Consider the following 27,881-nt stretch of genomic DNA (forward strand, 5'->3'; position numbering starts at 1 on the left):
TCGTGAGCAAAACACACACCCTTCTCGTGCTCACACATGTTAACGTCTAGCATAGGAGGTGGACATCTTAAAAGTTTAAATAATTCATCTTAATTACTCAATCATTTTAATTATTTTCATGTTTACATCATGTAATAATATTTCATAAATTACATTTTAAAACTAAATATGTATAAAAATAAGATCATTTCCAACTGCAGATGAAAAAGGAGGTGTCGTAATGGGGGAAGGGTGGGGAGGTGGCTGTGAGGTGGGGGCCTGGGACAAACAATAGTAAATCAGGTTGAGAAGAAGCTCTTCTGAGACGATGATAATTGGAGTGGAAACCTGAAAGAAGAGCTGGAGCTATGAGGCAGTTGCCTTGCCTGGGCTACAGCTTGAAATCTCTGGACCAGATCGGGTCCAACAGGCAAGTCACAGCCCACGTGGTTCTTCCTGAATTTAGCTCTGCACTCAGCCAACTTCCCTTGCTTCTGTTTTTCCTTTACGGCACCATCACTCTCTTTTAATATTCCTTCAACACGGAGCAGTAAATCTCTTGCTTCACACGGCTTTGCCGATTGTACTCTCTGTCTAGTCATTTGTCTTGGGCCATGTTGGTGCGTGGGCCAGGTGTTTTATACATCAGACAGAGTGGAGAGTGCTTTTGAATCACTAAGGAAAGTGACCGTCCTTTATGGGCAGAGATGATTCTCAGTGGTTCTCATGAGAACTTTGGGGAGATTTGAAACCTCCCAAGATCCGGACTGCAACCCATAACAATTAAACCAGAATCCATGAGTGCAGGATCCGGCGTCAGTATGTTTAATCTCCCCAGGTGGTTCTAATGTGCAGCAAAGTGTGAGGACCATTGGGTTAGAATCACTGGTGAAGATATAAAAAAAAGACTGGTGTCTGAGTCTCCCTCTGCAGATGTTGATATAACTGGTTCGAGGTGGGTTTGCTGGCATTGGTATTTTTCAGCCCTCCCTGGGGGATTATCCTCCATAGCCTTGGTGGAGAACCAGTGCTCTGGGCTCAACCTCGAGTGCCCCAGAGTGTTAGGAATACAAGATGGTTTGGCTCTGATATGTCCATGCTTCCTCTTGTACGTGTTAAGCTACTGGCAAGAATTTGGGTTAAAGATCTGGCGCTAGAGATATTTCTACGAGGATCCACCAAGGATGTATTTAGCTTTCACTGTGGAACAAAATATCAAAGAGAACCTGGCCATAATGCGGAGTGTCTGCTGAAGAGGGACGTTTATGGGAAGGACTTCAACACCAACTCAAGGAGTACTGATGAGTCCCGCATTAAGCACGTGACCTTCTGAAGTCTGACGTGCGCGTCCCACTTGCCTCCTGGGGTCAGCTCTGGGCTGGTGAGGGGCCGCACAAAAGCCCTGCCCTTCTGGAGCTTATATTCTGATGTGGTCAAACAGGCAATAAATTCAGAGGGAAAAAATGATTTCTGAGAGTGTCAAGTACTCTCCTATGGAGTAAAATTAACAAGATGGGTGGCTTCAAAGGCTTTTTCATAACCCTGACTTCTACACATCGTGATGGCTTGATTTAAGGTGATGGCAGTGGAGGCGGAAGGAGGTGGCTGGGTTGACAGAGCGTATTGGAACAACGCTCACAGGACCATTCCCACGGCCGGGACCTCGTGGATGGATGTGACGTGGGGCGTGAGCTAAAGAAGATAGTGAATGACGGTGCCTGAGGCTCTGGCTGGAGCAGCCAGCCGCCCAGTGGCACGGAGCGCTGAAAAAAAGGAGCTGGTTTGAGGGAGGCTCTCACGGGTTCTATCTTGGACCCAGAGAGTTTGAGACACCCCGGCAGAGAGGTCGAGTAGGCAGGGAGCGTCTTAAGTCTGGAGCTCATGGGAAAGGTCAGAGCTGGAGACGTCTTCTGGAAATGAACAGAATGTGAATATTGTAGCTGAAAATTCGGCCTCTGTACACTCGTACCGAATGGAATCTCAGAGACAGAGTTTTGGGCGAAGTAGAAAAGGGTAGCTTTATTGCTTTGCCAGACGAAGGGGGGCCACAGCGGAATAATGCCCTCAGAACTGTGTGTCCCGACCCGGGGGAGGAGGGCTGGTTGTGAGGAGTCTTACGGTCCAGGGGCGGGTTGTTGATCAATCCAGAGATCATCTGGCGTCAGGGGGTGATGGGCGAACCGTGACCTTCTCTGGAATGAAGAGTTCTTCATCACATAATTAACATCTTAACCCCATTTGGTGGGGTTTTAGTTCTACCGAAGAGCTCAAAGCTATTGTTACGTATAGCCCTTCCTGCGGAACCAGGACCCTGCCCCAAGGCTGCACTATTGTGTTTTGACTACTCCCCCCCTTGTCTCTGTATCCCCTCCCTTCCCTGATGAGCAACTGCTTGAACCTGCCCTTTGGAACTCAGGGAAGGGGACACAGAAAGGCTTTTGTGCCCAGGAGCCCCACAGGGTCCTGCTTGGTTTCAGTATCCCAGGACTGAATGACATCACCTCCTAGGGTACCATCTTCCATGGCAACGTGGCCTCGGAAACAACCTGAAAATGCAGCTGCTTTGCTGCAGCACACGTTTTTCTGTAGTTTCAGGGAGGTTGGGAGTAAGGTCAGAATCCATGAGCTTGGTCAGCAGAGCTTCCTTTGGAAATAGGGCCCGTAAAGCATCTTCATTTGCTTCAAGCCCCCGTGGTCCTCATGCATCTCTCTGGTCTGAGGAAAGCCACACCCAGGAATCACAGAATCAGAGGCTTACACACGGAGAAGAGACTGGGTGACATAAAGGCTCAGGCTGGGGGAGCAGCAGAAAAGACTGATTTTGTCCCTCTGAAATGCAGCACCGGCCACTGCCACCACCAAGAAAGGGAAGGAGGGCCCTGAAAAGCATTTCCACGGCCGAGACGTTATGAGGCTGAAGTCAATGCACAGGTGACTATGGCCAATTTAAAATCCCAGATGGACTTTTCCCCTGCCTCCCAGAATAATGTTAATTGTGCCCCCTCTCTTCCTAATTAGTTTGGGCTCAAGACATGCAAATTCATTTTTACATTAGCCTAAGAAAAACACAATTAAGAAGTTGTCTGGTGAAAAAAAGAAAAAGCACATAATGTATTCCGGGGCCAAATTGCAAATGACTTTTGGACTTTACACCATTTCAAATTAGCGGTACCACTGAATCCTCATTAGCATAGATAATCAAGGCTGGGCTCCAAGCCCCACCAATAAGTCTTGCTGAGATCCCTGTGGCTTGCAGGTCAGAAAGTCACTCAGAACCACTTACAGTCCCCCTGGAGAGTTGAGATGCTAAACAAGACCCACTTTTAGGCGCACCCATTCAGTTAAATGAAGTCCTTTCATGTTTCTTAATTTTGTATGTCCTTTCCACCTCAACTGAATTAATTCCTTGGTTTCATAAAACCAATAAACTTCTCCCAGCCTATGGAAAATTCAGTTGCCTTTGACAATTTGACATGCATTTTTCTATAGTGATAGGTAAAAGGGCCTGACAGCTGGTTTCATTCAAGGCTATAGGCAAAAATTCCCCCATTTTCAAAGAGCAAATACTTTATAATATCAAGAGGATTCTATCAACAGACATAAGTTAAATATTCATGCTGAGTTTCATGGAATTGCTGTTTGGAGGCCATAAATGAAGTTTAAGTTTCTTAGAAGAACCCTCACCAACATCCAGAGCTGTCAATGATTGATATATGTTAAGTGCACTCAATGGTATTTTTGTCATATGTCAGACTTTCTTATCAGGGAGGGCAGTGAATCACTGGATTTAAAATTTGCTTTAAAAAAAGTGTCATAAAGGAAGTTGAGTTCTTACCCTTGTGTCTTTCATACTTTCCTATACATTTTAGCTTTAGTGTTGGGACTGGGCAATGTTTGCATCCTGGCATTGCTGAATTCTACACGTGTTGCCAGTCTGCAAAGATCTAAACAACGGACCCCAGATTCAAAGCCTCCTGTGACCGGCCGTGTTGTACAAAGAAGTGGAATTTGGTGAAATGGAGAGAGGTCACTACTCCATGCCCACTGAATGATGCCCCAGAATCGCCTGTACCTCTGATTTTTCAAGACAAACCAAAAATCCAGATTTTTGCATATGTCCCAATTTTTAAATATTGTGACCCATTAAAAAGAATTAAATCTGTACAATCCAAGCAAAACATGTCTGTGGGCTGGATTCAGTCTACAGAGCCCTAATTTACAAACTCTGTTTTGAACAGCATTAGAATTGACTTTTGCAAAATGGAAGACAGTAAAACTCCACGGCTTGAGGAATATTATTCAGCCATGAGAGGAATGAAGCGCTGACACACACCACACCACAGATGAACCTTGGTGGCGTTACGCTTTGTAAAAGAAGCCAGTCAGAATGGCTATCACCAAAAAAAACACAAATAACAAATGCTGGCAAAGATATGGAGAAAGGGGAACCCTCCTACGCTGTGGGTGGGAATGTAAATTGGCGCTGCCCCTATGGAGGACAGTACAGAGGCGCCTCAAAAAACTAAAAATAGAACTATCCTATGACTCAGCAATTCTACTCCTGGTTATATATCCAAAAAACAAAAACAAAAACACTAATTTGAAAAGATACATGCACTCCAATGTTCATAGCAGCATTATTTGCAGTTGCCAAAATATGGAAGCAACCTGTGTCCATCAATGGATGAATGGATAAAGAAGATGTGGTATATATATATATACACAATGGACTATTACACAATCATGAAAAAGAATGAAATTTTGCCATTTGCAGCAACATGGATGGACTTGGAGGGCATTATGCTAAGTGAAATAAGTCAGACAGAGAAAGACAAATACTGTATGATATCACTTATATGTGGAATCTAAAAAATACAACACACTAGTGGTTTTCAGTGGGGAGAGGGAGAAGGGAAGGGTAGGAGATTAAGAGGTACAAACTATTAGTTATAAAATAAGCTACCAGGATATATTGTACAGCATGGGGGAATATAGGCAATATTTTATAATAACTATAAATAGAGTATAACCTTTAAAAATTGTGAATTGCTATATTTTATACATGTAACATATAATATTATACATCAATTACACCTCAATTTTTTAAATTAAAAAAAAAGTGAGGTTAAAAAAAAAAAAACCACATATTGCATAATTCATTTCCTTTGAAATATCCAAAACAGAGAAATCCCTAGGGACAGGAGATAGATGAGTAATCGCTTAGGGTCAGATTGGGGTGGCGATTGGAGGGGAAGAAAAGCCACGGATACAGGGTTTCTTTCTGAGGTGACAAAAATGTTCTAAAATCTACTGTGGTGATAGTGGCATGTACCTATGAATATATTAAAAACTAATAAATGGGGCTTCCCTGGTGGCGCGGTGGTTAAGAATCCACCTACCAATGCAGGCGACACGGGTTCGAGCCCTGGTCAGGGAAGATCCCACATGCCGTGGAGCAACTAAGCCCGTGCGCCACAACTACTGAGCCTGCGCTCTAGAGCCCGCGAGCCACAACTACTGAGCCCGCGCGCCTAGAGCCCGTGCTCCGCAACAAGAGAAGCCACTGCAATGAGAAGCCTGCGCACCACAACAAAGAGTAGCCCCCGCTCGCCGCAACTAGAGAAAGCCCATGCACAGCAACGAAGACCCAACACAGCCAAAAATAAATAAATAAATTTATGTTTTAAAAAAACTAATAAACAGTACACTTTAAATAGGTGACCTGTATAATATGTGAATTACGTCTCCATAAGCTGTCCAGAAAATAGATAACAACAAAAACCTCTGTGCCTTGAGCAAGGAGGTGAAATTTTCAGCACACAAAACCAGCCCACAAAATCTGTATCAGACCATGCCTCCCCAGCCTCCTGAAAACATCCCCCTAAAGCTCAATTCAGAAGTTAAACTTATAGCAAATGCCAACCATTATAGGATGGATAAACAACAAGGTCCTACTGTAGAGCACAGGGAACTATATTCAATATCCTGTGATAAACCATAACGGAAAAGAGTATGAAAAAGAATGTATATATTTGTATAACTCAATCACTTTGCTGTACACCTGAAACTAGCACATTGTAAATCAACTATACTTCAATTAAAAACGAAATTTTAAAAATTTTTAAGTTAAACTTATGTTCCATTTCTAAAACATTTAGGCAAATGGGAATTTACTCTCCTAGCCTCTCTTTCTGCTGCGAGATCTTTGACATTCTCTTCACTTCTTCTGCTCAATGTTGCCCAGACAGGGATTAAAAAGTGGAAATAAAAAAAAAATCCATCATTTTGTACTCTTTCTCCAGTGCTGGGATGTCCAGCCAACCTCAGACTCACATTTAAAATCAGGCAAAAAATGGTGGCTTCCTCTCTTCCTTGGAAATTCCACTTTAAAAACAAAAATGTTGAAGACAAAATTGGCTTAAGGTCTTAAACTCATTAATATGCCTTTGTCTTATTAATTAGGAGGAGGATTTACAGCCCATTATGTGAGGACCAAAGGTTAATTCAAACCCTTTTCCTAATACAACACAACTAAACACTTGGGATTTCTGCACGTCATAAAGTGCTTTTTGAGAAACTCCCAATAAATTCCTTTTTCTTCTCTTTTTTTTTTTTTCAATGCAGGACACGTTTGCTTAGCAGATCTAAAGAAGTTCGTGTTACTGTTATCATTTGGAGTCTTCTGTAGCAGTCAATGTAATAAATAAAAATCTATATTTGACCACATCCTTGAAGATGTCAAGACTGCTTGGCTGATTGGTTTAGCATCTTACAAAATTTAAACAGTGACAGCAGCATGGCCCTGGGTTCTCCTACACTTATACATTCTTCCTTGAGGGGATTTCAATAATGCTGTCTAATCAGCTTAAGGAGCTAATTAAACAGCTGTCACTTAGCTTCTTAATTCTGAAACTTGATGCTAAATAAGATTTGAAATTAGTAATGCAAAAGTAAGCAGTGCTTTTGTGATACCAGGGGATTTCTTCAGGTGGCCCAGAATAAAGGGGACCTTATTCCCAGCCAGCAGGGGTCGTGGGGTGACCCAAAGAGATGAATTGGGGTCCTGGGAAAATCCTCACCTCGCTGGGGAGTGCAGACAAGTAGAGTTCAAACTCTTCCCGTTTTTATCCAAAAGGACTTTACTGTTAGGGATGATTATTATCTACTAGGACAGAAGTCACAGATTGGAGCCCACAGGCCAACACAACCTGTAAGTGTGTTTTGTTTGGGCTTCCAAGGGGCTTTCACCAAAGGTGAGCCAAATGTAAAAAAAATCAGGAGATCTTACATAAAAATATTGATTCTTGGCTTCTCTCAAAAAATCTGGAAATGTGCAAACCCCAGGTCCACGTTCCTACAAAGCATCCCTTAGCTGGAGTTAAAACTGCCCACTTTTGATCAGGCATGAGACCCAGGTTCACCAGATTACCATCATCACCTCCCAGGCCCCTGGTTGAAACCAAAGCTTTGATACCACGTCCTGAGACACCAAGTCCGGGCACATTTGTCTGCACCAAGAGATACGGTGCCACTCAAGGCAAGAGCAAACTGTATGAGAATTGCCCCATCCCTTGAGATACCATGTGAGCCCTCACCTGGAGGCTCTGAAAGCCTCCATAGGAAGCATGGATGTGAACAGAAATGCTCCAGGTTTGAGCTGCATGATCCTGCAGTCCTGCCCAGATGTTTCCTCCAGAAATAAACCTGATGTGGATTTGTATGAAGAATGAATGTGGCCAAGAACTCATGAATTTTTTACAAATTTTATTGAAGTATATTTGATTTACAGTGTCGTGTTAATATCTGCTATACAGCAAAGTGATTCAGTTATACACACACACACATATATACATTCTTTTTCGTATTCTTTTCCATTACGGTTTATCATAGGATATTGAATATAGTTCCCTATACTATGCAGTATGACTTTGTTGTTTATCCATTCTAGATATAATAGTTTGCATCTGCTGACCCCAAACTCCCAGTCCTTCCCTGCCCCACTCTCCTTCCCCCTTGGCAACCACAAGTCTGTTTTCTAGGTCTGTGAGTAGGTTTCTGTTTCATAGATATGTTCATTTGTGTTGTATTTTAGGTTCCACATATAAGTGATATCATACGATATTCGTCTTTCTTTGTCTGACTCACTTCACTTAGTATGATAATCTCTAGGTCCATCCATGTTGCTGCAAATGGCATTATTTCGTTCTTTTTTATGGCTGAGTAGTATTCCATTGTACATATGTACCACATCTTTATCCATTCATCTGTCGATGGACATTTAGGTTGTTTCCATGTCTTGGCTATTGTAAATAGTGCCTATGAACAATGGGGTGCATGTATCTTTTCGAATTGTAGTTTTCTCAGGGTATATGCCCAGGAGTGGGATTGCTGGATCATATGGTAGCTCTATTTTTAGTTTTTTAAGGAACCTCCATACTCTTCTCCATAGCGGCTGCATCAACTTACATTCCCACCAACAGTGTAGGAGGGTTCCCTTCTCTCCACACCCTCTCCAGCATTTATTGTTTGTAGACTTTTTAGTGATGGCCATTCTGACCAGTGTGAGGTGGTACCTCCTTGTAGTTTTTTTTTTTTTTTAATTTTATTTATTTATTTATTTTTGGCTGTGTTGGGTCTTCGTTTCTGTGCGAGGGCTTTCTCTAGTTGCAGCAAGCGGGGGCCACTCTTCATAGCGGTGCGCGGGCCTCTCACTGTTGCGGCCTCTCTTGTTGTGGAACACAGGCTCCAGACGCGCAGGCTCAGTAGTTGTGGCGCACGGGCTTAGTTGCTCCGCGGCATGTGGGATATTCCCAGACCAGGGCTCGAACCCGTGTCCCCTGCATTGGCAGGCGGATTCTCAACCACTGCGCCACCAGGGAAGCCCCACCTCCTTGTAGTTTTGACGTGCATTTCCCTAGTAATTATCGATGATGAGCATCTTTTCGTGTGCCTGCTGGCCATCTGCATGAACTCATGATTTTAGATTTCATTCAACCACGTGTCTCTGCAAGCCTGCTGTGTGCCAGGCACTGCACATGGGAGTGGAGGCCCATCTTCTATGGGATTTCAGGTTCCAAAGTGAATGCGTGACGTGAAAATAACACGCAGTCCACCTTGCCCTTGAAAATTCCTTCAACCGCTGATAAGATACGGTCTTTTCCTCCGGTGGTGTTGAAGCAGATTAGTGTTCCTTGGTTGAGCACCAGGTGACATCGTCAGCTTCTGGGTGGGGAAGCTGTGTGTGAAAAATACATCCTTAATCCAGGAGTGATTGTCAGTGCGGTATGGGGCTCCCAGTGGGAGGGGCTTTGTTGCTGAGAGTGACTGAGGGAACAGAGAATTCCCGCCTGCCCCCAGCACACAGCAGGATTTCACTGAATGGTGTGACGGTTTCGTCTCCCTGCTTCTCCCTCCTTCCCTCTCTCGCTATGTCAGTTGCCGAGAACATACTGAATACGTATCTGTCATGGTGTGTACCGCATGATTCTACTGATGATAAGCAACCTTAGTGAAAACTTAATAATGCCACGCGGGGTTTTTACACTTCCCATGCATTAACTCCTTTGCTCCTCAAAAGAACTCTCAGAGATAGATGCTATTTAGAGCTCTGTTCCCAGATGAGAAAAACAAGGGGCAGAGAGTTTAAGTAACTTGCAAAGTCGTAGAACTAGGACGTAGCAAAGCTGGGCTTTGAACCCAGTCAGCCTGAGTCCAGAGCCTGAGCAGGAAACACAGAGGGAGGCTTCTACCATATCTCATTTAGATCTTCTTTTAAGATGAGAAAACTTGGCCCCCGAGAGCATACGCGATGTGCCCAAGGTCGCCTAGCTGTGTAAAGCTGAGGCTCAAATCCTTCACACTGGGCTCCCTTTCTCCTGCTCCCACAGGGTGCGAGGCAGGGCTGGAAGGGGTCTTGAGGTCAGGCAGAGTGGATGGTGATAGCAATGCTAGCATGTATTTTTTTTTTTTTTTTTTTTTTTTTTTATAAATTTATTTATTTATTTATTTAATTTTTGGGGGTTATGTTGGGTCTTCGTTTCTGTGCGAGGGCTTTCTCTAGTTGCGGCGAGCGGGGGCCACTCTTCATCGCGGTGCGCGGGCCTCTCACTGTCGCGGCCTCTCTTGTTGCGGAGCACAGGCTCCAGACGCGCAGGCTCAGTAGTTGTGGCTCATGGGCCCAGTTGCTCCGCGGCATGTGGGATCTTCCCAGACCAGGGCTCGAACCAGTGTCCCCTGCAGTGGCAGGCAGATTCTCAACCACTGCGCCACCAGGGAAGCCCTAGCATGTATTTTTTTATTCTTTTCCGCTATAGTTTATCACAGGATATTGAATATGGTTCCCTGTGCTATACTGTAGGACCTTGTTGTTTATCCATTCTATATGTAATCGATTGCATCTACTAACCCCGAACTCCCAATCCATCCCTCCTCCACTCCACTTCCCCCTTGGCAACCCAAAGCCTGCTGTCTACGTCTGTGAGTCTGTTTTTGTCTCGTAAAAAAGTTCATTTGTGTAGTATCTTAGATTCCATAGAGAAGTGACACCATGTGATATTTGTCTTTCTCTGTCTGACTTCAATTAGTATGATAATCTCAAGGTTCATCCATGTTGCTGCAAATGGGATTATTTCATTCTTTTTTATGGCTGAGTAATATTCCATGGTGTGTGTGTGTGTGTGTGTGTGTGTGTGTGTGTGTGTGTGTGTATCACATATGCTTTATCCATTCATCTCTCAATGGACATTCCCGTTGTCTCCATGTCTTGACTATTGTAAATAGTGCTGCTATGAACAGAGGGGTACATGTATCTTTCTGAATTTTAGTTTTGTTCAGTTATAGCTAGCATGTATTTTTGCTTGTCACAAGCCAGTCACAGTTCTAAGTACTTTTCATGCATACAATCCTCACATCTACCCAATAACATGGAAACGTTTACAACCCCCATTGTACAGATGGACAAACTGAGGCACAGTGCAGGCACTGGTTTGCCTGAGTCACAGAGCTAGTAGGTATAGAAACTGGGGTTCAAAGCCAGGCTGCCTTATTCCAGAGTCAGTATTCTTCACTCTATGCTCTACTGTCTCCATATATAATTTATTTTCTATAATATCTATAATAAAATTTACACAATTGTTTCTACCTGGAGAGATTAAGAAGGATGTAGCATTTGAGCTGGACCTTGATCTTACCATTGTAGGATCATTTTTAACAGCGAGCTCCACTGGCACAAAAAAAAAAAAAATGATTTTTAAAATTTCTTTATATTCAGTTTTCAAAGGCACATCTACTACAGACAGCCAGTTCTGCTTGCACGAAACCCTGTAGACAGTAGAGTTTGTAATTGCTGCTGATGAAGAAAATCAAGGATTTCCCTCCCTCCTGCTTTAGCATTTAAAATTTTTTTTCCATCCTTTGGTGCATATATTTATTAAACCCTGAATCTAGTAAAGGAAAGTCCCCAAATTACTTCTATGCAGTTTGCTTGGAGAATGTATCTGTTGGAACAGAAGCACGGAAAGTTCTGCTGGGAAGTCCCCCAGGAGAATGGAGAGGTCGGTAAAGAGCTTGACAACAATGAAGGTTGTGAAAATGATAAACTGAGGAAGGTAGAAGAGACAGGCGATCAGTAACACCATCATCCGTAAATATTAGAGTGGAAAGAAATGGGTCCTAGTACCCTATTTAGTCCTACCACGGTGGTTCTCAACTGAGGTGGCATTGGGTGAAGTCTGGAGACATGTTTGGCCGTCACAACAGGCGGATGATACTGGCATTTCGTGAGCTGAGTCAGGGATGCTGCAAAATATGTAAAGTGCCGAGACTAGACCAAGAACAAAGAGTTTTCTGGCCCCAAACATCAATAGCGTCTAGACGGAGAACCTCTGCTCCCCAGTGAACGACATTTGTATGAGTATAATGGATCCATTACTGGCTTCCAACTTTTAGATTCAACCTTTGTACAAAGCACCGGAGGCTTCATTATACTTCAGGACACAATGTAGATATTATCAACCTTGAGAGGCTAAAAGGAAAAGTTAGAAATGAGAAAAGCTGGGAGGTCAATGTGGTATTAAGAGCCGAAGGCACATTTAAGCGGTACTAATATTCTCATAAAGTGTGTGGGGTCTCAGTTACCTTTCGCTGCATAAGAAAGCGCATGTTGTGGCATAACCAAGGCGACTGTCATTTATATTGTTTTCTGTCGTGGTTCTGGGAGTCGACAGGACTCAGCTAGCTGGCTTCTGCTCAGCTGGGGGAATCCCCTCGAAGCCTTCCTCACTGATGTATCTGGTGGGTCAGTGCTGGATTTCAGCTGCCGACCAGATCATTTACATGACAGTGGCCTGGGCTTCCTCACAGCATGGCGGCTGCGTTCCAAGAACAAGGGTCCCCAGGGAGAAAACCGGGTGGAAGGTATATTGCCTTGGATGACCGAGCCTCAGAAATAACAGGGCATCACTTCCACTGCATTCTAAGCTTCAGACATGGGTCACTAAGGCCAGCCTGTATTGTAGGGGAGGGTCCCTAGACCCCACTTCTGCACAGCAAGAGTGTCAAAACTGGGCAAACAGACTTTTAAACCACTCGGGAATCAACACGTTATCTCTTGATGAGAGGTATGTTTGCTTAAAATGAAAAAGATGGCTAATAGAGGGACCAAAACAGGAACCTAATCATATGAACCGGGACGGGAGAGACTGCGGAGGGAGAGAGAAGATTTCATCCATCATCCTAGAAAATCAGTAGATAATACTTGAACCTACTACGTCAAGAAACTGTAACAGAGCATGTTATTTAGATATTTAGATACATGGAAAAAAGTCTTCATAACATAGTAGGAGAGTTGAAAGTGGTTACCTGAGAACAAAAATGGGTGGGATGGCTTTTCGTGGTATCTTATGATAAACCTTTTATCACAAATGTAATATTTTAACAACGAGGTTGTGTAACCTTGATAAGATTTTTAAATTCACATAAAAAAGTAAACGCACTGTGCATTGTGGTTCGTGGTTCAGTGGCGTCCAAAAAACAGCCTAACTGGTGAAAGGCATGAGCAGACTGCCAGCCTCCTTTGGGCTCTGCGGTATGACATTTCCCTGCTTCCCCACGAGAGGGAGAATAATTTTATTTTACCCCACATGGCTGCTGAAATAATTCTCCATACCACACGACAGCCATTAAACCCAAGGGCTGATGTACCTTAAAAAAACAGAGTGGTTTATAAATTTGTTTGCAATGCAGGTGCCAAATTGACTGATGCTTTCACTTGTTAAAAGAAGCACAGAGAGTATTTATCGTGATGCACCATTATCGCTAATGAGATGGAGTATTTCCATGGTCATCTAATGGCTCTTCTGTTTAATGTGGTATGAATTCGCATGTTTGGTATTCATTAGGGGTGCAGGCAGGGGCGCTGGAATAACAGAGCTTGGCCAAACAAGCAAGAGACAAAGACAGGGTGATGAGTCACTATTCTATTTATTAGGTTATTGATCTTTGTTGGGAAGTGCATTGAAAAGATTTAAGAAATTAACCACAGTGAGGGAATCGCGTTGAGGAAGAGCGTGGCTGCAGAGATGTTCGGTCCCCCGCTGACTTAGGCTGGGTCTGCCCCGCTCATTTCAACAGGAATCAGGCCCGTCAACCAGGAGATGAAGGGCCAGTCACCTAGCAGTGTTGAGTTTTCATACCTGACCCATCTACTTTGGCTGGGGGCACAGTCCAGAACTCAATGAATATATACTTCTTGAAACTGGAGTTGGGAAATGTGTATTAGTCAGGGTGGATTAGGTTATATTACAGTAACAAGTAGCTCTGACGTCTCATTGCCTTAAGACAAGGAAAGCATTTTTATTACTCCTGCTTCATGTCCTACATGGGGCAGCAGGAAGCTCTTCTCCATACACTGACTTGGGTTTAACAGGCTCTACCATCTTGGAGCTGAGCCACCTGGAATGTGCAGCCTCTTCAGTCAGGGCAGGTGATGAGAAAGAATGGATGATTGTGCTTGAAAGCTTTACTGCCTCAACCCAGAAGTAGCAAACAACATTGACCCTAATAACATTTTAGTGACTGTAAGTGTTTACATGGCCCTACCTAACAGCAAGGGTGGAAAATACAGAGGCGCAGATGGCATATTTGCTGAGCCTTCCTTTCTCTGGTGTAAGCTGGAATTCACTGCATGGCATAACCACCGACATCTAGCCTGACTGGCCAGGCATCTCTTCTGATTGATGGGTACCCACGCCATACTGGTGTTTTAGGGTTTCCCCATATATATATATATATATATATATATATATATATATATATATATATATATATATATATATATTTAAATATATATGCTAGGTTTTTTTTAAATTTTATTTATTTATGGCTGTGTTGGGTCTTCATTTCTGTGCGAGGGCTTTCTCTAGTTGCAGCGAGCGGGGGCCACTCCTCATCGCGGTGCGCAGGCCTCTCACTATCGCAGCCTCTCTTGTTGCGGAGCACAGGCTCCAGATGCGCAGGCTCAGTAGTTGTGGCTCACGGGCCCAGTTGCTCCGCAGCATGTGGGATCTTCCCAGACCAGGGCTCGAACCCATGTCCCCTGCATTGGCAGGCAAACTCTCAACCACTGCGCCACCAGGGAAGCCCCTCCCCTCACCTATATTTTAAATGTCACGTTTGAATATGATATATTTTGACAAGAAGGGGAAAAATCATTTTTATGCCTGATCTGGGCGTCCGTCTTTAACTCAGCAGTGTATTTATTTTAGTATGAAACCTAAATTCTCGCTTTTTATATCCCTTTGACATTTGAGGTCCTAGAATGCAGTCCGCTGTGGACAAAGAATCATAAGATATTATTTGTTGTGTCACTGGAGTTGGCATCAACATCAGAGGGTGAATAATGCCAATATGATAAAATGTGAATTTAAGGGAATTAGCAGACTTAGCAGAATATGCCTTCTTGTGTTTTAACATCAGGAAAATACCAGCGCATGTAGTGTTGATATATTAGTGGAAAGCTGTCATTTGTAGCTGCCCCAGAGGTATCGTCTTGGCGTTCTTAGAGCTCCCCACGGTGTAAATCTCATCTTCTCCAGGTAAATTCCAAAAGCCTACTTTATGCAGCCTCTCCTGAGAGAGAGCAAAGTGTCTATGAGGGTTTAGGTTTGTGATTTAGTTTCTGCCAGTTGGAGGCACCTGTGATGCTTTGTTTCCAACGCTGGGGCAAGGAAGTATGTGGGCATCCATTGGGCTGCTTGAGATTTGGGGAGAGGTAATGAGATTCTAGAACAATCTGCCTGATTTGTCAGCTTCCTCATCGTGACAGAAGCGGCAAGTCCATGGTGGGCCCACTCTGTGGCTCCAGGCCTTGATCTTGGGAGGTGGGCTGGAGAATGTTCCTTCAAGTCCATCAGTAGTGCAGGGCTTTGCCCACACTCGACAAATCCCTTTCGGCTGAAACGAGCTACGGTGGATTCTGTTGTCTGCAGCTAAGATCCTTGACTCACAAGTGTTTCTCAAAACTGCACATTAGTTCCAAGATATTTTGAAGAATGGGTAAATATGGTAAGAAATCGAGTACCTATTTTTTATTTATTTTTTTTTTAATTTTTATTTATTTTTTAATTTTTATTTATTTATTTATGGCTGTGTTGGGTCTTCGTTGCTGCGTACGGGCTTTCTCTAGTTGCGGTGCGCGGGGGCTACTCTTCATTGTGGTGCGTGGGCTTCTCATTGCGGTGGCTTCTCTTGCTGCGGAGCATGGGCTCTAGGCACGTGGGCTCAGTAGTTGTGGCACGTGGGCTCAGTAGTTGTGGTGCACGGGCTTAGTTGCTCCGCGGCATGTGGCATCTTCCCGGACCAGGGCCCGAACCCGTATCCCCTGCATTGGCAGGCGGATTCTTAACCTCTGTGCCACCAGGGAAGCCCGAGTACCTATTTTAAAAAAAAAAACAAATCTATTAGCAATACAGGAAGTTGCAGAAGTATCAGGAAAAGAATAAGAATGTTGCAAACTGCAGGCAGATCTCAACTGTGCTCCCAAAGGCACAAGGTCGGCCCCCCCGATGGTGCCGGTGCCCTCAGTGCAGACCCTTGATTCAGGGTGTGTGAATTCTTCATCTCCTGATGACCCGTAGGGATGCCACCATGTTTGTGTCTTTGTTTCAGTGGAGCATTTGATACGGTCCTATTCAGGGATAAGTTATTTTAGTCTCTCCAAGCATGATAAGCAGGCAAGTAAAGAAGCATGAGTTCTGAAACCTGCTTTTTAAATTAGTGTGATTTCTGCCCACATATTTCCATGCAAACGGGAATGTCCAGGTGTGTTTCCTTTTTAAAAAATTAAGTAAAATACTTGTCCCAGAGTTTATCCTGGGAAATTTCTTACCCGACATGGGAGCAACTTTCTAACACCTGGGGCCATTTCTGGAGCTGCTGTCGCTGGTGCCCTGTCCCGTGCCCTCAGCCCTCCTCTGGGCAGTTCCCTGACCTGGTCCCAGCTTGAGTCGTTCAGACAACTTCCCACAGGTGGGTCCAGGGCTTTTCTTACATCCTGGGAGCCTGTGCCCAAGTGTGGAGGTTACACCCCTGGGGGATGAGCACTTCCAGCCTGTGCACACCCGACTGTTGGCTTTCCCTCCTTCTCTGCCTCCCATGTCTCGCCCCTCACTCCCACCCCCTGCAAATAAGTTAACTCAATCCAGAGCCTTGTCTCAGGCTCTGCTTTGGGGGAAAACTCAAACTAATGCAGTATCCAGTTTGCAAATTGGCTAACAAATTGATAATCGTTAAAGAGATAAAAAGTCTGCCTCTCAGTAAGAATTAGAAGGAAACCCTATAAAACAATGTGCTTTCATCTAAAGTCTCCTGGTTGACTTTATCAAGTAGGATTCTTTGTAAGCAAAAGAAAATGATTCTGTTTTTTGTTTGTTTGTTTTAACCACGTTTGAGGCATGACTGACATGTAAAAAGCTGTCCGTATTTAAAGTATACAACTCGATGAGTTTGGGGATAAGTATATGCAGTAAGTCCTCTACATACAAGCCTTCAAGTTGCGAACTTTCAAAGCCGTGAACATGCGTCCGCATGTCCAATCACATAAGTTAGTTCACGTGTCTGGCGTACATTGTCACGTGCGTGCATCCTCTACAAGTGGTTGTGCTTTCGTGAGAAACAAGAGGAAGAAGAAGTAACTGAAGAACCGAAGAGATTCACGACGCAGGAAATGGCAAGGGGATTTTCCTTATTTCAGGAGGCACTGTTAGTTTTGGAGGCACAGGACCCAAATGTAGAACGGTACACGAAGGTTGCAGCAGCCATTCAGAATGAAATCCAGTGCTAACGTGTCATCTACGACAAGAGGAAAAAAGCTACTACCCAGACATCACTGGATCGTTTTTTCAAGAGGGTGGATAGAGTTGAATCCAGCAAGGAACCAGAACCTGTGCCATCAACGTCAGGCGTGAGTGAAATTGCAGCTGGCCCTCCGTCTCCTATTGCTGACGTTCCTTCAGCTCTACCATCTCCCACCTCCTCTCTCTCCTCCAGTCAGTAACTCTTCCTGCCTGTTCACTCGATGCCAGCCCCGGGATGCCAGGTGTTGTACTGGACTACTGTACTTTTCAAGGGACTGTACTGTAAGATTTTAAATGTTTTCCTTATTTTTTGTGTTGTTTCTTTTTATGTATTAGTTGCATGAAAAGTATTATAAACCTATTACAGTACAGTACTATATAGCCAATTGTTTTAGGTGGGTACCTAAGCTAACTTTGTTGGACTTAGGAACAAAATGGGCTTACGAACGTGCTCTCAGAATGGAACTCGTTCGTATGTAGGGGACTTACTGTACCTGTGAAACCAGCACCACTACCAAGGCCATGGACATATCCACCACCTCCCAAAGTTTCCTCCCTCCCCTATTATTATTATTATTATTATTATTACTAGTGTGTGTGGTGAGAACACTTAACATAAGTTCTGCCCTCTAAAAAAGGAATTTATCAAATGAATACAGGCTCTCTCAGAGAGTGGATAAAATAGTTAAAAAGGCAGGAACCAGGACCTTAGTGGAAATACAGATAAGAGGACAAATGACAGACTTTTCCAGGTGCCGCCAATGGGACGAACGAAATCGAAACATCCTTGGCCCTCACTCTCCTTGAATGAAGTTCAAATCCAGGGTAGGAGGACCTGACTGCCGTAGCTTCAGAGAGGTCTGCCGACTTCTGTGGCCAGCGACACAGGGTTATGGTGATTTTCAGTCCTAAAAAGAAGGGATGGTTTCCCCAAAGGAAAACTGAAGTCCTGTTACAGAGAAGGACTTGGGGCAGGTGAAAACAAAAGCTGTCCATTCCCAGGAACTCATTATTTTCCTTTAAAAATATTATAAGGAAATTTACTTTGGTATTTCACTCAAATCTTGTTTGTTGGAGAGCTTACACCCTCTTCTTCTGTCCTTATAAACCCCCAGAGGAAATGCTATCTTTGTGCAAATCTAAGTAAAATCAAGCTGAGTGTGCCAGTTAACTTTTATTGCCACCTCCTCATAACGCCCATCTTTCAAATTTCTCTCTCACTGAGTTAAAAGATGTGAAACGCCCCGCTTGGAGGTAAAGGGATGGGGTTCGTGCCGCTTTGATCAGATAAGCCTCCAACTTTCCCAGATGCAGACGTGGAGCCAATCTTCGCACATCGTAGCCGAAGGCGGTGCTTCCATTTGTTCTCCGTTCTGTTTGTTTAATGGGACGTTTGTCCTTCTCTGCGCTTCTCCGATGGGGTGCCCGAAGCTTCATCTATGATGCTTTCGTTCAGAGAGGAAGCAGTGGATGCGGCTGACACCGCATTTATTCTATTCCAACCGCGTTCGTCCAGTTTAACATCCGTGGGATCGTTTCAAAACCACGTGTTAAAATGATCTCCAAAAGCCACAGGAATGGTGAAGGTCCAAACATTGTTTTCTTCTCATTACGGGACAATAGGCAATTTAACTTGCTTATTTCAGCCTAAGACCTGTGAAAACTGATGAGGATTTCTTCCTTCCGGGGTGTGTCAGATAGGATTGTGATTATCTGTGAGTAACAGGACACACAAACACAGAAGGATGAAATAAGCAGGATTTTAGTCTTCTCTCCAGATGTGTTCAGAGGAAGCAGTCCCAGCTTAGTGCTGCGGGGCATCTAGCATCCAGACTGCTTCTCCTGGGGGCTCAGTCATTGTACTAGTTTCCTGGGGCTGCCCTAACAAAGCACCACAAATGCGGTGGCTTAAAACTACAGAAATGTATGTGGAAACAACCTAAATGTCCACCAACAGATGAATGGATAAAGAAGATGTGGTACGCATATACAATGGAATACTACTCAGCCATAAAAAAGAATGAAATAATGCCATTTGCGGCAACATGGATGGACCTAGAGATGATCATACTAAGTGAAGTAAGTCAGACAAAGACAAATATCATATGATATCAATTATAGGTGGAATCTAAAATATGATACAAATGAACTTATGTACAAAACAGAAGCAGACTCACAGGCATAGAGAACAGACTGGTGGTTGCCAAGGGGGCAGGGGACAGGGATGGGCTGGGGGGCTGGGGTTAGCAGACATAAGATATTCCATATAGGATGGATAAACAACAAGTCTTACGGTAGAGCACAGGGAACTATATTCAATACCCTGTGATAAACCACAATGGAAAAGAAGATGAAAAGGAATGTATGTATATGTATAACGGAATCACTTTGCTATACAGCAGAAATTAACACAACATTGTAAATCAACTATGCTTCAATTAAAAAAAAAACAAACAGAAATTTATTCTCTCACAGTTCAGGAATCTCCAAATCAAAAATCCAGCTGTCAACAGGACATGCTTCCTCTGAGAGCTCTTGGGAACGACACCTCCTGCCTCTTCCAGCTTCTGGTGAGGCCAGCATCTTTGATGTTCCTCGGCTGGTGCCTGCATCCCTCCCATCTCCACCTGCATCTTCACAGGACCATCTTCCCTGTGCTTCTGACTGTGTTTTCTCTTCCTGTGGGGAACACCAGTCATTGCATTAGGGCCCACTCAAACCCAGCATGACCTCATTTTAACTAATTATATGTGCAATGACTCTATGTTCAAATCAGGTCATATTCTGAGGTTCCAAGCGGACAGGAATTCTGGGGGACACTACTCCTTTGCAGTCATCATGCACCTTTGGGTCCAGTAAGTCCATTCTGAGGTCCATTCTGAGAGCGGGTGCGTAGGGCCAATTTCTTCTCAAGTCCAACCAAGTTAGCCTAGGTACCCAGCTAACACAATCGGCTATATAGTGCTGTACTGTAATAGGTTTATAATACTTTTCACACAAATAATATGTAAAAAACAAACACAAAACATAAAGAAAACATTTTTAATCTTACTATACAGTCCCTTGAAAAGTACAGTAGTACCAGTACAACAGCTGGCATCCAGGGGCTGGCATCGAGTGAACAGGCAAGAAGAGTTACTGACTGGAGGAGGAGAGGAGGTGGGAGATGGTAGAGCTGAAGGATCGTCAGCAATAGGAGATGGAGGGCAAGTTGCAACTTCACTCATGCTGGACGTTGATGGAACGCACGTTTGCATCTTTGAAGGTTCGCAACTTGAAGGTTCGTATGTAAGGGACTTACTGTATTTATCGAACACTTAGAACTTCCTAGGCACCAGGCAGTGCTGTAAACACTCTGCAATTATAAACTCACCTAAACCTAGGGCAAATGCAAGAGGTGGGTACTGTTATCCCCATTTTATAGTTGAGAAAATTTAGGCACCAAGAGTTAAGTAAGTTGGATTCCCTGGCAGTCCAATGGTTAAGACTCTGCACTTCCAATGTAGGGAGCGCAGGTTTGGGGAACTAAGCCAAAAAGTCAAAAAAAAATTATATTTAATAAAAAAATTTTTTTTAAGAAGAGTTAAGTTGCCCAAGGTCACCCAGTGCATCGTGTCAAAGGTGAGATTTGAACCCAATGATCCCATATGAGCTTCCTCACTCTTAACCAACTACACTGAACCTTGTGGCTCTTAACAGCAAACTCCAACTTTGGGGGTGCAAGAGACAGCGCCAACTCCAGCATCATCTGTGCACAGTGGGAAGGAAGAAAGGGGTAGCACGAAACAACCTTCAGAATCTGTTTTTTTTTAAAACTTCCATGGAAGGTTCACCCAGTGACTGCCATTTATATGTCACAGACCAGAACTGTGTCACAGCTTAAGTGCAGCCAAAGAAATGTAATAATTTTAGCTGGGCATTTTACAGCCTCAAACGAAATTGGCATTTTGGTAAGTAGGCAGGAAGGCAGAATGCACACTGGGTGAGTTACAAACTGTCTCTAACACACAGATCCATCTCTTGATGTATGTTTTAAAATTTTTTATTGAAATATAGTTGGTTTACAATGTTGTGTTAGTTTCAGGTGTACAGCAAAGTGATTCAGTCATCATATATATTCTTTTTTAGATTCTTTCCCCTTATAGGTTATTACAAGATATTGCGTGTAGTTTTCCCTGTGCTATGCAGTAGGTCTTTGTTGGTTCTCTATTTTATATATAGTAGTGTGTCTCTGTTAATCCCAAACTCCTAATTTATCCCTCTGTCCTGTTTTCCCCTTTGGTAACCATACGTTTGTTTTCTATGTCTGTGAGTCTATTTCTGTTTTTGACGTGTTTTAGACTGTTCCCCATCTCCTGTAATGTTTTCCTGTACCCATTATCTTCTCCTCTGTTTTAAAATTAATTTTCAAGAGTGCATATGAACAAATGACTGTGCTCATACACAAAGAGAAAATTGGAATCCTAGAAGCAGGAGGAAACTTTTAAAAAACAAACAAACACTCTAATGTTGGTTCCAATCCGTTAGCCCTCCATATGACAAATTACTTCACACTTAAGTCACAGCAGACTGTCGAGGCAGTATGCATTTCCCTTACACCCTTCCAGACCAATTCCCAGTGTCACCGTCTGCCAGGACCTTTCCTTGGGACTGTCGAAGCCTCTCTGCCTGCACACACAACAGGCTGGACGAATGTATAAATACCCCAGCTCCCTCGCCCCTCCGTGGAATTATTTTTAGGGGTGTATTTCAGATAACTTCCCCGCAGGGAAATATATCATAATCCATTTCAACATACTGAAATATATAAAATGCACGGTATATTTCGTAAAAGAGATCAACCCCTGCGGGACTAAGCTCCAGCCTCCACTGTGGTCGCCGGCAGGACACACACCCTCATTGGCTGCCTCTTCCTCCCTGTATCCCTTCCCCACTGCCTTCCTGAAGTTTCCTGAACCTCCCAAACAAATGGCCCTTGAGCCCTCGTCCCAGCATCTATTCTAGGGGCTTTCCAAACCGAGATGCGGGTCATCATTTCTCCAGCATAAACGAGGACGGTTATTGTTTCCTTACAATAGCTGATAATTAGTTAGGTTCCAAGAAAAGGATGCGTGGCCTCACTCATGAGGTTGTCCCTTTTTCTGGTGCCACAGTCAGCTTCTCTTTCCCCACCCACACTCCCTCCTATCCTCTGGTGACCCTGAAGTTCTGCAGCTGTGTTGTCAGATTCCCAGGAAGGACTTACTGGCAAGAACAGGATGTCCAGGTGGCAGAAGGCAAGCATGGAACTATCAGTAAGAACTGACACAGAGCTTTCTCAAGAGATGCTGCCTTTGTTTCCTAGGCGCAGGGGCTCTGATAAGGCGAACTCATGGCAATAAGGCAGCTGAGTTCAAGGGTTTTATGGGATCACGTCTCAGCCCAAGCCAGGGCTCAGCAGGCACTTTCACCACCACCCTCTTGTCTAGAGAATTTTGTGAGCCATCCACACACCATTCACGTCCTGGAGAAAGCCAGTGATGCACAAGAGAAGGTTCTTTTTTCTTTTCACCTTATTTATTTTTTATTTTATTTTTTGCACTACTCAAAACTTTATTAATGCAAGTGAAAGAAACAAACAACTAATTCAAACAAAACACAGCAACAACTTAAAAAAAAAAAAGCAGTAGGGAATATATTGCTTTGTATAACCATGAAGTCCATGGATTATGGGGTGGATTTGATCTAGGTTTCTTTTTTTTTAATTTTTATGTTATATTGGAGTAGAGTTGATTAACAATGTTGTGTTAGTTTCAGGTGTACAGCAAAGTGATTCAGTTATATATATACTCTGTACACATATATATATACATATATATATATATATATCCTATTCTTTTGCAAATTCTTTTCCCATTTAGGTTATTACCGAATATTGAGCAGAGTTAAGAGAAGGTTCTCGATGTCAAAGAATTGCACAGAGAAGGCAGGGGAATACCAAGCCTGAAATCTCAGTCCCTAATCCCCACCGAGATCCTGCAGGCAGAATATGCTTTCTGTTTAGAGGATAAGGAGACACCCCAGATGTGCGGGCTCACAGCTGCTCATTGGTTACCCCGGGGTCGTTTCTCATGATGCTGACCTGACTGCAAATGCATTAAAGGCCTTTTGAGTTGGAGCAGACACGCTGTTTACTTTTCCACCACTGATGTGCAGAATTGTTTCCTTTGATACTGGTCTCCTAATGCTGCTCCCCTAGTCTGTTTTTTCCCTGTGAAGTGGGCCAGTTTGGGCCCGAGAGTTAAAATGCTTTTTTCCACTTCTTCCCAAAGGAAGAATAGTTCCTTTGGATCTCTACCCTTTAGAGTAGAAAAATACGCCCGGCCTTTTTCCTTCGCAGAGGCAACGGAAAGTAGCATCACATTCTGACTAGGCTCCTTTATTCTTTTACTATGTTTGTACCCAAAATAAAACAAAATCTGGCTGGGAACCCACAGGGGAGGAAAAAAAAGGTGCATAAGCAATGGGGCATTTGGAGGCCTATGCATATTCAGACAGTTTGAGGCATGGTCGTTGAAATTCAGGAACATTACAAACTGTCGTCTTGTCTTTTAGAATTAAAATAAAGGAACAAAATATATATTTATATACATATATGTGTATATATATATATTATCATTTCCAAAGGCTAAACCAAATGAGCTAAGTATAAAATGAACCAAGTCCTATAAAGGAAAAATAAGATCTTATATAAGAAATGGAAAGTTAACATAAGGAAAACGGTTATGTAATTTTAAGATGATAAACTTCTACGCCTTCTTCTGGCGTGCGGCTAAACAGGCGTTTGTGATTTCACATGAAAACCAGATGAACCAGAATCTCTGCAAGCCTGTCTCTAAGAGATGTAAAAGCCTCCCTAAACAGCTCCTAGGGCCTGTGCAGATGTTTTCTTGCTGCTGTACCAAGGCTAGGTCAGTCAAGTTCAGACTGACAGAGGAAACTCGGTGTGCATGCTGACACAGAACCTCTTAGAACACGATGGACATGTGATGAACGGGGGTTGAACTGAGAATGCCATGGGCTAGAACTTGGAAGTCTTGTTATACAGAGATTTCGGGTTACGCAGGGACTTTGATTGCCACGTGATTAGAAGTGACAATCCCTGCAGAGAAGAATGAGATTTCTAGGGCTCAGTGTTCTCCATCTGAGAAATGGGCTCATATGATCTCCCAGGACTGTGCCAGTTCACAAGCCACAACAGTATAAGAGTAGCTGAAGAAGGCATGGGCGCACTGGGGAGAGAAGTGCAGAGTAAGGATTATTGCTCAGTGTCTGGGAAAAGTCACCTGTGTACCCAGTGCCAAGAAGAAGGGACTCATGCAGACAGATAATCATATGATATCACTTATATGTGGAATCTAAAAAAATGATACAAAAAATGATACAAATGAACTTCTTTCCAAACAAATAGAATCACAGACATAGAAAACAAATTATGGTTACCATAATTCCCGCTTCCCGCTGGGAAGGCGGGCCGCACGCGTGCGTGCAGGGCTGTGACCGCGGGATGTGTTTGGTCTTCCAGGAGGCGGAGATTCTGAACACAGCAATCCTCACTGGGAAGACGGTGGCCGTGCCGGTGAAGGTGGTCTCCGTGGAGGAGGACGGCGCCGTGACAGAGCTCAAGTCTGTGGAGTGCCGGTCTTCCGACGAAGACGTCATTAAGGCAAGTGGACGCCCCCCGGCCCCCGCAGAAACGCGCTGTCGTGTCGGCATCAGCGTTCGTCGACCCGCTGGGACCACGGGGCCCTCCGGGGTCCCCCCCCATCCCGCTCTGGTTATCCTGCCGTTTGCATTCCCTGCCCAGGAATAGAACAGGGCGAGGACTGGTCTGGGGAGAAGTCTAGGTCTGTGATGCTCTGACCTTCCGCGTTTCCAAGCGCTTGTGGCCTCTTCCCCACCTCCTGGGGGGGTCGCGAGGGATGAGGGACCACCATCGTAACAGAGGTGACTGTACCCCGACCGCCCGGCTGAGACGGGGAGGGAATGGGGGCGTCAGAAGCTAGATGAGCACGTATGCAGACACGCTCTGAGGTGATTTCAGTGCCCAAAGCGTTTGTGGAAAATCAGTGTGGGTATAAAGTATACAGTTACCCCCAGCTTTGATTCACAACCGTTCTCTGCTTCCCTGGCCAACCGGCAGAATTCTCCTTGACTTAGGGACGGGGTGACCAGCTCCCGCCGGGCTTCGTGTAAGTGCCGAAGGCTCTTTCCTTTCCTCCGGCTTCTTCTTTTCTCCTTTTAAATTGAACGCAGAAGTGATCTAAAACAAAGGCCCTCGGGGGGATGCGCCAGGCGGGGGACTGACTTTGCTCTGCCAGGCAGCTTGTAGCACGATGCCAGTCGGCAGGGGAGAGGGGTTTGTCACGCTGCCACCACCCACTGTGGACACAAAGGCATCCCGGCACCTCCTCTGATGCTGTGAGATGCCAGCAAACGCCCCAGGCTGGCGAGGGGTGCGGTCCGGGGAGGGGGACTCCCATCCTTGGGGTCCCGGGACTAGGCAGAGCCCACTGGCCTTCCTGCCTGTTCTGCGCAGGGACCGCAGGACCTCTCTGCCCCCACGAGAATCCCAGGGCGCGTTTCCACCCACGAGAGGGCAGTGGACAAACGCAGCTTTGAATCGCCGCTAAGCGCTGGGGCCCGTTTCAGATGTTAGGGCCACAAGTTAGAGGCACTTACCTGTCCTTAGTTGCTTGGAGAGAAGGCAGAGGTGGGAGAAGACGACGGAGCCCTGTGACGCGTTACATGGCACGCCGCCGCCCACTTATTCCAGAAGCCCCTTCGCGTCAGGACATGGCACATCCATCCTTCGAGTGGGTCAGAGCAGCAGCAGGGCACAGCCTGGATTTCCCGTTCTCTCTCTCTCCCACATTCAATCCTTCAGCAAACCCTGCTGGCAGTGCTATCTGAACACACCGAGGAGCCAGGAGCCAACCCTTCCCCGTGGTGTCCCGCCACCACCCCACTCCAAGCCACCGTAACCCTCCTGGGTCAAAGCGGTGGCCTCCTGGTTGGTTTCCCAGGGGCCACCTTGGCCGCATGCAGCAGCCGGTATGACCCAAGTGCAAGCCTGGTGATGTCATTCCTCAGCTCGGAACCATCCACTGGCTTCCTCCCGTCTCAAAGGAAAAGTCAAAGTGTTGACGAGGACGGGGCAAGTGCAGCCCAGCCAGCCACGCCTGCCTCAACTCCGACCTCGCTCTTGCCAAGTTCCCTCTCGCTACCTCTGTTCCAGCCACGCTGGAGACTTTGCTGTTCCCCTTACAGTTCAGAAACCCTTTCTCCTCCCGCATCTGCTAACTCTCTTCGCCTCGATGGCTGCCCAGCCTTCTCCCTCCTTTACCTTCCTGCCAAAGCCTTTCCTGAACAAATTTGTAAAATTTTCACACAGCCCTGCCTTTCTCCATCCCTGCTTCCTCTTTATCCATCATATTTTTTCAAATATGTCATCTATTTATAGTCTAGTCTATATAATTGTACATCGTATATTTATGTCTTCAACTGTATTATATAGTCAAAATTTTCATTTTATTTATTGTCACACTGTCTCACCGGATGTAAACTCCATGAAGGCAGTGCTACCTTGGTCCCCTTCATTCGCTGCTGTATCCCCGTCGCTTACAATAATGCCAGGCCTGTAGTAGGTACTCAGCAGATGTTTGTGGAATGAATGAATGAACAGTGCAGTAATGAACAAGGAACGCTGAAGAGGAAATGTATAACTGAATCATGAAAGCGTTCTCAGGGGAAATATTTCAATTAAGACCTGAAGGATGAATATACATCCAGTTGGCTAGATTGTAAAAGACATGAAAGGACATGGCAGGCAGAGGAAACAGCATGAAGGAAGGTGGTCGGAGGTGGTCTTGGTGCTGTGTGGCCATATTACCTTGGCCCCCTGTGATTTCAGCTGTAACTGAAGTAGAAAGTTGTTGCACATGCTCCGACGGCGTGCCACCCTAGAGCCTGGTGAGCCTCTCAGCTTATCTGTCTCAGGGATATTTCCAAAGCTGGGAGAGCTTTCTCAGTCTTCTGGGGAGTGAGCATCTCCAGGGGCAGCCCTACACCCATAGAGCAGCTGCCGTCTCCATCCTTCTGAACGTCTGTGCTTTCCACGCAGTTGCTCAGAAGCCCCCAGCAGGGCTGAGTCCCACGTGCTCCAGGGGCAACCAAATCAACAACACACGTTTTGTTGTTGTTCCCTCCTTCCTCTTCTTGTCTTCCTTACCTTTCTCACATCTGCTGCCATGAACCACTTTCCTGCCTACAGCTAATCCTTGTCTCAGGCTCTGCTTTCAGGAGACTCTGAACTGGGACTTCCCAGGTGGCACAGTGGTTAAGAATCCACCTGCCAATGCAGGGGACACAGGTTCAAGCCCTGGTCCGGGAAGATCCCACATGCCACGGAGCAACTAAGCCCGTGCGCCACAACTGCTGAGCCTGCGCTCTAGAGCCCGCGAGCCTCAACTACTGAGCCCACGTGCCACAACTACTGAGCCCACGCGCCTA

General features: G+C 44.9%; 1 protein-coding gene across 1 annotated transcript in view; it reads left to right on the forward strand.

Moving 5' to 3' along the window:
- The window catches only part of TMEM132D (transmembrane protein 132D), a 678,719-nt gene that overhangs the window by 559,218 nt on the left and 91,620 nt on the right, over window positions 1–27,881 (forward strand). The window contains exon 5 of the mRNA XM_059893671.1: window positions 24,895–25,035. Coding sequence (XP_059749654.1) covers window positions 24,895–25,035 — 141 coding nt within the window. The remainder of the gene's footprint in view (window positions 1–24,894; window positions 25,036–27,881) is intronic.

Source organism: Balaenoptera ricei, chromosome 14 (genome assembly GCF_028023285.1).
Source record: "Balaenoptera ricei isolate mBalRic1 chromosome 14, mBalRic1.hap2, whole genome shotgun sequence".
Classification (NCBI taxonomy): domain Eukaryota; kingdom Metazoa; phylum Chordata; class Mammalia; order Artiodactyla; family Balaenopteridae; genus Balaenoptera; species Balaenoptera ricei.